We start from the raw sequence: 14,913 nt of genomic DNA, 5'->3' as shown, positions 1-14,913 counted from the left end.
AAAAGCACAAAGATTTGTTTTTATTGTGAATGTACACAAATAAAGGCAAACCTTTTACAATTCCGATTATCTTTAGGACTAAAAGGAGTAGTTTCTTCCACTGTTAGAAGGAAAAAATTCAAGTGATTGCGCCGGCGCAGCATGCTCGCACACAGTTACGTTTTGCTACCTTGACAATGCAGCCTGTTCATTATCATAATAAAATACAGTCAGTCAAACATATGGCTGTGATGTTATGAAAAATATTTTGTTTTACGTGGATATTGGAACGCGAGTGAAGTAGTAGGCTACATAATAAATAATATTTTGTCATTCAAATACATATTGCGAATATGGAAACATTTGATTTTGTGTAGAATGAGAGACCCAACGTTGGTTTCAGTTTAGTTTTAGCCTAAATGAATTCGTTTTGGCTTGTCGTTTATATTGCTATAGCTTCTTATATTTTTAATTATTGTTCTTTTCTAAATACTGTTAATTGAAAGGATTTGTTGTGGAGTGAGGGGACCTAAAATAGCCTAGCTATGTTTACAGTGTTTATTATAATGTTTGTAAACATTTCGCGTCGACATTAGGCCTATTTCTGAATGAAATAATTAAACTCAACTTATGCGCGACTAATGTTTTTTTTCTCTCTCTAAAAAACAATAAAAAATTATACGCGTAGCATATTTTAACCATGCAGCAAACCTTTTTAAACATTTTGATAAATTACTGAAAAAAAAAAAAAAATTACTTTTTAAACCGTTTAACTGATTGTACTAATCGGTTAAAATTCGTATGGTCGGTTAACCGGTTAAAATGTACATCCCTAGTTGAAACTTACTTCACGACTGTTAAATAAGTATGTTCTGTGGAGCATGAATATGGGTAGTATGGATGAATTTGGATGTACTACATCTGCCATGTTGTTACTGTCATGTGATCTGCTACCATCAGTTGCATCGATTCACTGCCATTCACAGATCCTCTCCCATGGCTTCATGGGATAGTGAATGTGCACTCCAGAATCTCGGCAGAAGTAGCATCCGGGTACTTTTCACCTACTTTATTTTAATACTATGAATTCGGACTTACTACTCTTTTCACATACAGTTTTTCACCTACTCTAGTAGTATAGTACTACGAAGTAGGCATATTTGGATGCAGCACCTGTGTCCCGCAGAGTTTTGCTCCAACCCTTATCAAACACACCTGAACCAGCTAATCAATGTCTTGAGGACCACTTGAAAAATCACAGGCAGTTGTGTTGAAGCAGGTTGGAAATATAATGTGCCAGACATTGGGTCTCCATGAGCAGGGTTGAAGACCTCTGATTTAATCTTAAGATTCTTCAGTTTCCTTTAATTTCAACTGTGAAGCAAAAAGCTGGGCCAGTGTCACCACATTGTGGAACAACTAATTAGTGCAACAAAAAAATTGTTGCATGTACAAGCTGAGTGTACAGAGTATATGCAGTTGGAAAAATCGGGCTACATTTGTATAGTAAGCACATACTGTGACGATGACAAAATGTACATCACTGGCACTGTACACAAATCCCAGTGTACATGTTAAGAAAATTCTGTAAGTTTGTGCTTAAGCACTGGGTTCTCAGTGCTTGCAAAATAAAAATCCTGCATCCGAGACTTACTGGCCAAACAGAGAGACTTAAAAATGGCGCTAATTAAAAATATCGGTACCGATAGTGTCAATTATTGGTACTGATATTTTCAATTATCGCCATTGTTGATTGAAAATATCGGTAGTGTGTGTCTAGGGTGTCTTGGGTGGTTATTGGTGGTTGCTACTAGTGGTCAACTGATACTGATATCTGAAGACTCCCTAGCAACACACTGACAAAAACACTTACAACACCTACAGGAGGCCTTTGTTCACCCCATGGATATTTTTCTTACAAAAACGCATCGATTCGCTACAGAAGGCCTTTGTTCACCCCCCGGAGCCGTGTGAGACACTTTTTTTTGTGGAAGGGTGCTTTTTTTTTCACGTCATTTGAACCGAAGGAATGCAACACCCGCTGAGTACAACGATAGAGCTTGAAAGATCAAAGACTATTTTTAATATAACTCCGACTGGATTCGTCTGAAAGAAGAAAGTCATATACACCTAGGATGACTTGAGGGTGATTGATTTATGGGCTAATTTTCATTTTTGGGTTAACTAACCCTTTAAGAGTTACTAGGAGCATCCAGGCAGGTGAGGTATGGGACAAGCTGGAGCTAAACTCTGTAGGATGTTGACCCTCCAGGAGCAGGACTCCAGGAGTGAACTCAACCAAATGGAACACAGAGTATACCTGGGTCTTCAAGCACCCTGAACACCTAAACATTGTGGCAGGAAGCCACCACATGCATATCCTTTCATCTTTTTGTGATTTTATACTTTTATTTTATTATCTGCCTTTATAGAAAAGGAAAATTAAATGTAGACAAAAAAAGTAGGGACAAAAGAGGGGCAATGGGATTGGGACCAACCTGTCCTGGCGAAAGCATTGTGAGCTAAGTTGATATTGGGCTGCGTTTACACTGCAAGTCTTAATGCACAGATCCGATCTTTTGACCATATCCGATTTTTTGGCACGTCTGTTTACATTCACTTTAGACACGGCTGGTATCCGATCCGATTAAAATCCACTTTGGAAGTGGCTCAGATCGGGATGCAAAAAAATCGGATCTCGTGCGGGTTTTTGTGTTTACACGTGTGCAACAAATTACGATCTGTGTCAGATGTGAGCGAAAGATCTGATTTTTTGTGCCAGTGTAAATGCAGCCTTAGAGATCTTTGGTGATAATGGCTCTGCAGTCTACTTAGGCTTACAATGCATTTGAGAAATGCAGGCCTGATCATGGGCATACACATCTCTGACATCTTGTGTGCTGTTGAACTGGTTGTGGAGCTTGTTTGGATCACATGAGCGAGAAGGACATGTGTTAGTATAGATCACATGATTTTGAAGAGCTTTCACTAATGTTAGTTAGTTGATCCAGGGGAACGTGTGCTGTGCGTCATGTGATTATTTGGAGTGATGTGTGAAGAGGTTTTCTGGAATATTGTGCTTTTTGGAATAACTTTAAATCTTGTTTATTCATGCATTATTGGAAAACAAAAGTTCTTCTTACTGACCTATCAGTCTGAAAAGACCGGTTTATGATGGTTTTGATGCTGGTCTGTCTAGGGGTGGGTAGTATATCAATTGTTTAAATGAAAAAAGGTGCACAATTTTCAACCTTTTCCAGCCAGTTTGTACACAGTTAATGAGAAAGTCATAAAATGCAGTCTACTGCAGCTTTCCAGCACAGTCTCATGCCATTTACATTTATTCATTTAGCAGACAATTGACAATTGACAATTCATAACCTTGCGTTTTGGTAATTTGGTTCCAAATTTGTGTTATAATATAACATACATATATGAAATGTACAAATAAAACTTAATATTATTAGGTTTTATTTGTACATTTCATACAACCTGCCCACACCACACTGAGGGTTAGGGCTGCAGGTTCATGCTTTTTTATCACAAATTGTGATGTACGTTTTCCAACAAATCACATTATATGTAGGTATTTGTAGTAAAATCAGGTTGCACCTAAATGGTGAAATAGGCTACACCAAGAAAAAAAAAAAAAGAAAAAAACTGAATGCTTGTTTTGGCAAGTATTCATGCAAACACAGATTTTTTTCAGTCTTGATTGTAAACAGTTGGGAGACAATTGAATGTGTGTTAGTACATTGGATCCGTGCATTAGGTCTTAAAGTGACAGCAGCCTAACAAACCTGCTGCTGTCTGTGTCCTTATAGTTAATCAAATCCAATTAGCCTATCAAAATTGATATCAGTTTTACTGGTATCTAAAATTTGGGCATTGTAACAACCTTATTTTCAGCAAGAAATAATTATATCATATATATTGGTCATATCACCATCTGCATGCTACTGTCAAGTATATCTGTTGCCTTAGGGAACACCAGCATCCAGACCATGATGACCAGCTGTAGTGAATATTTCATCAATAAACATTTGCCTGTATTTACACAAACATGAAGTTAAGCTTTCAGTCAGTTGTTTCATAGTGTCTTGTATTGTTTTTGTTCACATGCAGCCAGGAGCTATGGGAGACGACGAGGTAAAATCCACTGTTTGTTACGCTATCTGTGTTAGCATGGCAGTATTCTGTGTATGGTGTATATGTGTGTACGATGCTCTTTGTGAACACTACATTGACCGCCAGCAACAATTTGATGAGTTTATCAATATAATGGAGGCTTACTTGTGTTTTTGAGGCTTATACTGACTGAGAGCCCCAGTTCACTGACACAAGCCATGATTCATACACGCATTGACACACATAAATGAATTACATTGGTATGATCTATCTCAGGTGGTCTGATCACAATCGGACAGAGTTAAATACAAGAGTGAACAGGGTTCAGATTGGTCCAATCACTCAAACCACATTCAGAGGTAGTTAGAAACAAATGTGCTATGTCAAATGTCCTACTGCACCCTAGACATGAATAACCACTTGTTAATGTAATATATATTCATTGCACTAAAATAAGGGCCCTTGTTTTGAGACTTTCCTCTATAGTGGTCACCAGAGTTGCATTTGAGATGTGTAATGCTGATCAGATCACCAAAGATGGATGTCAATACCAGGCGAAAACAAGTGTCCTCACCTGTCATTTACTTTTTAACAGGACGTTCCTCCCTCTTCCCCATTGATGATGGCCTTCTAGACGATGGCCATGGCAACCAGGGGGTCCTGGGGTCTCCTCACTGTTACCCCCATCAGAACGGGGAGCGCATCGAGAGGTTCTCCCGCAAAGTGTTTGTGGGTGGACTGCCCCCTGACATCGATGAAGGTTCGTTTGACAGAGCTTTTGAACTGTAATGCATGTATTTAAGGATGATTTTTGAATGATATGTGACATACCTATGTCTATGTGATATTTAAAATGATGTCAAATTTGGAAAAAATGTTTTAGAACGTTCATCTCAAGACCCCTCATTCGTTCCCAGTTCTTAGCATTCCGCATAGATGTTTTTGAAAGGAATGCAGAATCTCTTATGGCAGTCCAATTAATTGAATGAATAATATATATATATATATATATATATATAATACATTCTAACATTACACACTGTATTACTGCACTCCATCTAGATGTTTTTGAAAGCAGGAATGCATCTTGTTTGTACAACTCCTCTGTTTTTGTTAGTCATATTATATTTTATTATATTATATTATATTATAAAACTGATAGTCATTTTGTAGTCTTTTTGCTAAACATTACTGAAGAAATACTTTGTTTGGTGGAAGGATTATTATTTCTCATCAATAAATTATTATATTTTTGTTACTGTATGTTTATCTTATAACACCTTGCCAGCTATGTAGTAACCATTTTATAAAAGGAATAAGCTGCATGAAGGTGGCAGGTTACTGATAACAGCACTGAGACACATAAAACCTAAAACCTCCACTGAGTGCAGATCTGCAGACAAAATGGCTGCTGCTGATAAGAGATGCTGATTTACTTTCATTCGGAGGAGAATTTGAGGAAAATTATTTCTTTTAGTGAACGTCACCTTGCAGATATATTGAACAGGGTTTGCATAGTGATCAGGGCCACACTGAATTTTCCAGCTTTAAAGTTCTTAACCTCATAAATAAAATCATTATGTATCTTTATGAAAAAAGGATCTGCAGCAGTTCCTGCTGCTCTCTGTCGTCTCTGTCTGATTGTCACGATCTCATATTTCCCACAGATGAAATCACGAGCAGTTTTCGGCGCTTTGGTCATCTGGTTGTTGATTGGCCACACAAAGCAGAGAGCAAGTCTTACTTCCCCCCTAAAGGTACGTCTAGAAAAATCACCACATTTATAGCAAACACAGCAACAGAAACCTGCATGTACATACATTGTACTAGACACTATTACTGTTTTTCACATAGTAGAACTATTAGAATTCTCTTTCTGTTTTTATTATTTAGTACATTTGAAGTGTACTAATTTAAATGTTTTAAATAAAATGATTGAATGTGTAATAATGAATGTTCTCTAGAACTAGCAAGAATCTCCCAGTGCCTCTGGTTCTTGTGATTAGTTTTTATTCATTCAGTCAGAAATCGTATGTTACACAGAGCTGTCATGGCTACAGTGATTGACTGTTGTGGGTTTTTGTCTAGGTTATGCCTTCCTCCTGTTCCAAGAGGAGAGCTCAGTTCAGGCGCTGATCGAAGCCTGTCTGGAGGAGGACGGGAAACTCTACCTGTGTGTGTCCAGCCCCACCATCAAAGACAAGCCCGTGAGTACACACACACACACACACACACATACTGTACACATACACATACATAAGTGTATGTTAGTTAACACATCAAAATAAGTGTACTCCTTTAAAAGGCTCTGTTTTTGTAACTCATGTGTTTTTAACATAAACTTGCGTGTATTTGACAGTTTAAGCACAAAAAGACATGAAGGAGAACTTAGTTTGGTACTCACATGCCGTGTGACAGCTGCTTTCTGTGTGTTCACTTCGGATGTGTGCGCTCAGGAAACCGTATATCAGAAGTTTAAACTGATATGGTTTAAAGGGGACCTATTATGCCCCTTTTTACAAGATGTAAAATAAGTCTCTGATGTCCCCAGAGTGTGTACGTGACGTTTTAGCTCAAAATACCCCACAGATCATTTTTTATAGCTTGTTTAAGTTGCCACTTTTAGGGTATGAGCCAATACGCGCTGTTTTTGTCTTTGTCCCTTTAAATGCAAATTAGCTGGTGCTCCGCCCCCTTTCAGAAGAGAGCGGAGCTTCAAGAGCTTATGCTCCCGCCAGCACACCGGCAACACACAACAATCTCACGCACTGAAACTGTCAGAAACTCTCAAGCGATCGACTCACATTGCTTTCATATGCATTTTTTAACGACCACATTCCTATTTACGATCATTCTGGTAGCACGTGAGGGCAGCATCAGTGAAAACAGGCAGAGACGATGGTAGCTTTAGCAACATTAGCCTTACAGAGTGCTAAGAAGCTCTTTCAGACAGGCAATTTCAAAACAAAATATGAAGCGCTTACTTTGTCTGGATCTGACGTTCGCGCACGAAGCGTTGGCGTTGATCCCTCTTTCAGAACCAGACTTTATGAAAATCCAGCGTTTGTGAGGCAGTCCAGTGTAAAATGACTGGCATGACTTTATCGATTTTTTTCGGTACATTTCCTTCGAAAATGCAACTTAACCACAGTGTCCTTAGTAGCTCAACGAAATGACTCGAAAAAAGATTTGTTCATTTTGCTGAACGAGACTCAAAGGTCAGAGGCGGTAAAATGATCGGAACTTCCCATCACTACTTCTCGCTTAGGGCTGTGTTTATGCTAATAGGGCAGAGAGCATCACAAATGGGGGGGGATTTATCCCAATGGTGGCGTGTACCTAGGGAGAAATCTGGAATCGCTTGTTCTGAGAGACTGTTTATGATTTATTGGGATTATAAAAAAATGAGTGGGTGGATTTTTACCATTACAGGCTGGTTGTTTTCACACACTGCAGCCACACAACTTTGTTCAAACTCCTTATAAAAGTGATTTTTGCATAATAGGTCCCCTTTAAAACACATGCTTTCAGTGTGATAGATGTGATAATCAAAACCAACCAGATGTTTTTTTTTAGCAGAGATCTGAGGTACAAGCTATAAAGGCACAGCCCTTCTCTGGAAAAGGGGGCGGGGAGCAGCAGCTCATTTGCATTTAAAGAGACATGCAAGAAAACAGCGTGTTTCTGCTTCCACTCAAAACAGGCATTTTCAAAATGATATAGTAAATGTTCTGTGGGGTATTTTGAGCTGAAACTTCACAGACACACTCTGGGGACACCTGAGACTTATGTTATATATTGTAAAAAGGGGCATAATAGGTGCCCTTTAAAGCATGACAAAATATTTTTTTAAAAATCATGAAAATGTTTTCTTTAATATTATATTTTAGATTGGAAGTACACTACAAGTGCACATTTAATGAAAATACATGCAATTCTTTTTTATGTTGTCATGTACACTGTGTTTTATATGTGGGATCTGTATGTGTTTTTTCAGGTCCAGATTCGTCCGTGGAATCTGAGTGACAGTGATTTTGTGATGGACGGATCTCAGCCACTGGACCCTCGCAAAACCATCTTTGTAGGAGGAGTACCACGTCCACTCAGAGCTGGTACACTAAACACACGACTAGTTGTTGTATGTGTTATAAATTGCTGCATATGATGTACACAATGTGAAGAGATGCCAATTATCACAACAAATAATCTAAAATGAATTAAAAAATTAATAAATGTTGCTGTTTTCATAACTACTAATTTCATAACTTATAATTTCAAAAAGTATTTAAAAGTTAGTGTTAAAAAAAAGTTTAAAAAATGACTGTGTAGTAATATATTCTTCCATTCAATAATCTTACATTTTTTAAATGTATTAATTTCATTTTAACCGATGTGACAATTTCAAATTATGTCCTCCATGTGTTTTTTTTATTTTTATTAAATAGACTTTAATGGTATGTTTCTCTGCAGTGGAGCTGGCGATGATCATGGACCGCTTGTATGGTGGAGTGTGTTATGCAGGCATTGACACTGATCCAGAGCTGAAGTACCCAAAGGGGGCGGGGCGTGTGGCCTTCTCCAATCAGCAGAGCTACATCGCTGCTATCAGCGCCCGATTCGTCCAGCTGCAGCATGGCGACATCGACAAACGGGTAAATAGACAGCACTTCAGGGCTCTAGACTCATTGTCCCCACTGGTCGCTCTTTTGCGACTAACTTTCTCAGTTTGTCGCACAAACACATTTGTTCGCAATTTTTTTTTTTGCTACAACATGGGATTAATCGATGCATGCTGATAAACTTTTATCATAGTTTTATGGTAACGTAAGTGGTTAACATTCAACCCGTTCTTATTCATCAGTACTATTATTTGTGATTTGAATTTTGTGAATGGGAGTTCCTCTGTTGCTATGTTATAAGTCAGTGTTGGGCTTCGGGTGCTTTCACTTTCGAATTTCTGATTGTCACATTTAACAAGAAAAGAATTGTCGGTTTTACACACACACACAATTGCAAAACTAAAGCAAAAGATTGATTCATTGTTATTCTTAATTAAAAAGCACAACAACAATAAAACAGGAGGCTACAATGACAAACTAGCTTACATAACGTTTAACAAAAATGAATAAGGCATGGCATACACCACATGCTGTATTATAAATGAAAAACACAAGCTGCGTGCAGCAACACAAGACAACAGTACAAGCATGCGGCCGAATGCAAACCGCATGCTACACAAAATTATGTTTTATTAACAAAGTTCCGGAGGAGCAAGTTCAGATAATTTACCTAATTAACACGAGAGGTGTACAATCAGTAATCAACCCAATTAACAAGATAAGAGGTGTGTATATATATATATATATATGTAACATGTCAATGCAAGGAAGAGTCAAGGTAGGATCCAAATGCAATCAGTGAAACATTTAATAAAACAAAAGGTAATCCAAATCCAGAAACATAGAACCAAACACAGAGAGAACCAGGAAACAGAAACAACATGCCACAACTTCGCAAAGACAACGACTGACTCAGACTGACTAAAACACAGAACTATTATACACAGAGACACTAACAAGATGACAAGGTAACAAGACACACCTGGGAAAGTAATCAAGAGGACCAGTGAAACAAAAGAACTACAAAAGAAATGCGACGAGGCTCTGGACGATCAGCTGTAACTTGACTTGACTCAGAAAGATCAGCTGAGACTTGACCTGACTCAGGGAGATCAGCGGAGACTTGGCGAGACTCTGGGCTGGCGGCCAACTTATGACAAGGCTCTGGAGTGGAGGTTACTGCGGGAGCGCTGCACTGCTCCTCCACAACTCCCACAGTAAAAGCAGAGCCACTCAGCTGCAATGCCAAGTCAATATAAAATTCCAGGGTCCAGCTTGGGTCATGCAATGGCATGATTAAACCAAGTGACTCAGACAGTCCCCCTCAAAAAAAGATCATAAGGGATACCTCAGACATTCTGGTTTGATGAGCGAGCTCAATGAAGTCCATGACATACTCCTCAATTGGCCGATCACCTTGACGAAGACACATTAACTTCACTGCTGCTGGATCCATATTGGTCAGTCGTTCTGTAACCTGTCAATGCAAGGAAGAGTCAAGGTAGGATCCAAATGCAATCAGTGGAACATTTAATAAAACAAAAGGTAATCCAAATCCAGAAACATAGAACCAAACACAGAGAGAACCAGGAAACAGAAACAACATGCCACAACTTCGCAAAGACAACGACTGACTCAGACTGACTAAAACACAGAACTATTATACACAGAGACACTAACAAGATGACAAGGTAACAAGACACACCTGGGAAAGTAATCAAAAGGACCAATGAAACAAAATAACTACAAAATGACTACAAAAGGCACTCTAGACAGGAAGTAACACAAAAGTCCAAACACAAGACAGGGGAACAGGAGTCAGATCATGACAATATACACAGCAGACCTACCTCTGTTTCTTGACAGTTTTTCCAGAATCTCTCCGCCACCTCTTCTCCGCATTTACAACTATTTCTGTACTAACCTGTAGAGGGGTACTCTGGGTTCGGGCTAAAATTCTGAGCTCGGAGCCCTCCCCTCGGACAGCATGCCAAATACGCATAACCTTTACTCTGTTTATTATATGTAAGTGTGAACTCGTGAAACACAATTCATATGGACAGGAGAGCGCACGCTCACACAACAAGACAGAACATGGTGCGTGAGTGTCCGAACCCCGACACGAAACCGAAACTTGAACAGGACATGAGTGCCGGGATCCGAACACCACGCTCCAACATGAAACAAGGCGTGGCTTCGAGTATCCACATAAAAACACGACATGACGGGAGTGTCAGGGCTCTGTCACAAAACCATGAATAAACTAGACCGAAGTGACAGAACCCCAACAATAACGACTAATAAATTACAGAACGTTTAGCAAACACTGAGGAATCAAAAAAAATTTAAATAAATAAAAGAAAGCCTCCATAGTGTAACGTGAGGTAAACAGCAAAGATAACAAGCTTTTCAAAATGAAAACAAAAAGAGAAGTAAATCTAAACTGGCTGTCGGTAAAAGGACTTGCATGTTTTTTACACAAGAATACCAACATGATCACCTTCCCTGGTTTAAGAAGCGGTCTTTTACTTTAGTTTAGCTTGAAAAGCAAATCTTCCGTCTGCCATCGTTTCCTCAATATGTGCGTCATTTTTGCCTCGTGCTGCGCGCACCTTCGCGCTCGTGCTGACATGGCAAGTATAAACCAGGCTCTACACCTGAAGCATTGGCAAAGTGCCTCTGTCACTCTCTTCACGTGATCAGTGAAATCTGACTCCTGCTACAATATGCCACAGCTCTGCAACGCGCGCTGTATGGAGCAAACGCTTTGGACCAGCGCAGACCATGCACTCGCACAAATGCGACCACGTCAAACTATAACTCGCACATTCTCAAAAAATTTTCGCAGTCTAGAGCCCTGAACTTACATGTTTGTTAGAGACTATTAACATCCAGGGGTGTTTCCCAAAAGCAACTATGGTTGCAAGTTCCGTCGTTACCAATAGAGTTCAATGTAATTAACGACCATAGTTAGCTAACGATGCTTTTGGGAAACGCACCCCAGAATAGCACACTACCATACTACTCTTAGTATATCAGTAGTGTATAGTATGCATGCTGTGTATAGTATGCTATTTTTTATTTTTTTTTCCTGTGTACATACAATACCCAAGTCACTTGCTAGATTCGGCAAATGTGCAGTGTAACAAAGAACATATGCCACAATGCAACTGATATTTCTTTCAGTTCATCCGTCACATTTTAAGAAACATAGTTAAAAATGTGCACTTAGTTTTTATAACATTATATTATCTCCAAGTAGTTTTATATAAGATTTGAATAACACTGCAAATGCGCATTCAGTACAATTAAGTGCACTTCTAGCATTGCATTGTTGAGTATAACTAACTACATGTAATAATTATACCAAAACTCTGTTTTAGATATTGTAATACTGTATTTTCTTAAAATATTAAAACCTTTGAATAATATAATGATATTGAGTAGTCCAATGCTATAAATGTGTCATTATTTTACCCATGACTTTATAGTCCAATTCATATGCACAAAATAGCAATATCATGGTAAGCGTTGGGAAGTTACGCTAAAAAAGACTTCAACAGTGTAATTAGATTAATATACAAATTACTTTCTCTATAACGCATTGCATTACTTATTACTTTTCAAATCCCATATCAACCTCAACCAGCTGAACAATATAAGGATAAATATGAAACTGATCTGATACTGATATTTGAAAAAACAGATTTTTTTTTAAATTAAAATAAATAATATAAAATTGTATAAATTATTCTTGAACTGACCAAATTATTTAAATGGAGAAGGTTACATAAAAAAAAAAAAAAAAAGAGTAATCCATTACTTTACTTTTTCAAGGGAAAATTATTTAAATTACTTAGCAATGCATTACGCCCGACACTGATCATGGTACTGTTTAAGTAGCTATATCAGCCCCTGTACTTTACCAGAATTGAAATTAAACTACCGTGTTCTGTTATTCATGTGACACAGGTGGAGGTGAAGCCGTACGTGCTAGACGACCAGCTGTGTGACGAATGCCAGGGGGCACGTTGTGGTGGAAAGTTTGCCCCGTTCTTTTGCGCCAACGTCACCTGCCTGCAGTATTACTGCGAGTTCTGCTGGGCAAACATCCACTCCCGCGCCGGCCGCGAGTTCCACAAGCCGTTGGTCAAAGAGGGAGCCGACCGCCCCCGGCAGGTCCACTTCCGCTGGAACTGAAGACGGGGACTCCAGGAGCGGCAGCATGCAAGACGACGCAGAAACAACACGTCTGCTGCGGGAAGAAAAAGATGCTTAGTTTGGCCCCTGAACCCAAGCTGTCAGTATAGAGTACATAACCGTATACAGTATATAGAGAATATATATGACTATAAATATATAAATATATCTTTATCTTTTGTAGCAGCCAGAAACACTACAAGCCTCAGTTTAAACTCACAACAAGTTTATTTCACCAAACCACTTCTTTCTCCTCCCTCCCTGTACATCTCAGGCTCGGAACAGAGTTTTTGTGGTACGTTCGTGTTTTTTAAAAAGGAGATTAAGAAAAAAAAAGAGATTGATTTTTTGTAGTTTTTTCAAATTATTTTTATATGTGAGATTTAAAAAGTAGAAACGAGAATGTTTTCGCTTGGGGGGGCAGCCTGTCCGTTCTGTTCATTCGTTCTGTCCGTCGTGTGTCCGTCTGCTGCTAAATCCCCCCCTAGTGGGCAAAGTGCGCAATTGTCTCTGGAAAACCCTTGATGACGTAATCTCTGATGCCTGCCCTGGATCTCGAACCAAAGGTAGCAAAACGCGCGGCCTGAAAACGAGACGTTCGCCGCGGAATATACAAAAAAAACAAAAAAAACAATAATATTTCCCCCCTTGATGTTTTGCTCCAATGTGCTCTTAGCAGGAATAGGAATGATTCAATAACGAATTACTGAGACTTTCCATTTTCCACTGGCAAAAAAAAAGACAATACCTCAGAATATTAATCTGGCTTGTTATTGCTCTACTCTTGCAATTTAATCACAAGCTATAGAAGAAGCTTTGCTGCTATATAGGATATAACGAATAGATAGTGTCGGTGTTCTATGTAATGCCATTGTGACGTCACTGGCGATGTCATACACAGAAATGCAGTCCGTTCCCTCTCGCACGACATGGCCGATCGTCGCCATGGAAACACAGAATGTGAAAACTTACGTGCATGTTTGTGGCTGTACATCATTTGCATGCAGTGTAAAGGTTACCAGCACATATAAGATAGAAAAAAACACAAACAAAACATGATGCATATTAATGATAAACAGAGGAATTTATGTAGCATGAGGCGAAAAAAGGTCAGATACTTAAGATATATAAGATAATCAATACTAATATCGAAAGGAAAAAAAAAACTGTGTAAAATTCTTCGTAAAACCTTTGCATGCGTTGTTGTGATGATTCCTTTACGAAATTATTACGAGAGAAGTGACGTTTTTAGAGTAGTGAGTTCTGCCATTTTGTAACTCGATAATTAGTCAAGAGACGGTGTGCTGTCCTGTGGTTTTCTTGTCTCGTCTTCGTGCCGTGTGAGTCTAGTTATGAATTGAGGTTTCAGTTCTACGATCTAGAGGATCGTCTCTTGACATTTAACCTCTGCCCTTCCTGAACACCCCTGAATGCCACCCCTCGTATTGCGATAGAGCGCCGGACTTTGATATGTGTAGTTCGTAGGAATTCGCCGAAGGAATCGTACCCGTGGTCGTTTTGTCTGTGTGTGTTGGGCACGCGTGGTTCGTAGTTTAATCTCCGGACGAAATCTATCGGTAAGAACAGACCTAGAGAAAAGAGAGGAGAGAGATGTCACGAAAGGAACCCTGTCGTGAATATTTTTGTAGCATTTGCGTTTTCACTCGGATCAGTCTTATGGACAATTTCAACAGAAGCAATGGCCGCTGGTGCTGCGACCAGTTGTTCGGTACTGTACCGCTCTTTCTGTCTGTCTATCGTTCTTTTTGCACTCTCGAGTTTGTGTATGTGATTTAACCTTTCAAGTGTCAACAGTGAGCTGAGATTGTGTGTTTATTTATTGCGTATATGTGTGTATTTATTTGTCAACGTGTCGCCTGTTTCCAGACTCTCGAGGACACGTGATGCACTACCTTTTCGATTTCTTCCTCTCTTTTCTCCTCTTAGAGAACCAATCCCTCTTTTCTTGACGTTTGGAGTCGAACGC

At 39.1% G+C, this 14,913-nt stretch overlaps 1 protein-coding gene across 2 annotated transcripts in view; it reads left to right on the top strand.

Annotated features, from left to right (window-relative positions):
* Window positions 1–13,548, top strand: part of cpeb2 (cytoplasmic polyadenylation element binding protein 2) — a 36,576-nt gene extending 23,028 nt beyond the window's left edge. Inside the window, exons 4-10 of one of the 2 annotated variants that reach the window (XM_016531520.1) lie at window positions 4,105–4,128; window positions 4,703–4,867; window positions 5,775–5,864; window positions 6,196–6,314; window positions 8,105–8,219; window positions 8,578–8,759; window positions 12,699–13,548. In XM_016531520.1, coding sequence (XP_016387006.1) covers window positions 4,105–4,128; window positions 4,703–4,867; window positions 5,775–5,864; window positions 6,196–6,314; window positions 8,105–8,219; window positions 8,578–8,759; window positions 12,699–12,926 — 923 coding nt within the window. In that variant the 3' untranslated portion in view covers window positions 12,927–13,548. The remainder of the gene's footprint in view (window positions 1–4,104; window positions 4,129–4,702; window positions 4,868–5,774; window positions 5,865–6,195; window positions 6,315–8,104; window positions 8,220–8,577; window positions 8,760–12,698) is intronic. The other variant, XM_016531521.1, reaches the window with a different exon arrangement.
* Window positions 13,549–14,913: the final 1,365 nt, after the last annotated feature.

This window comes from Sinocyclocheilus rhinocerous, unplaced genomic scaffold (assembly GCF_001515625.1).
Source record: "Sinocyclocheilus rhinocerous isolate Xijiao unplaced genomic scaffold, SAMN03320098_v1.1 scaffold664, whole genome shotgun sequence".
NCBI lineage: Eukaryota > Metazoa > Chordata > Actinopteri > Cypriniformes > Cyprinidae > Sinocyclocheilus > Sinocyclocheilus rhinocerous.
This window is presented reverse-complemented; position numbering and strand designations above follow the sequence as displayed.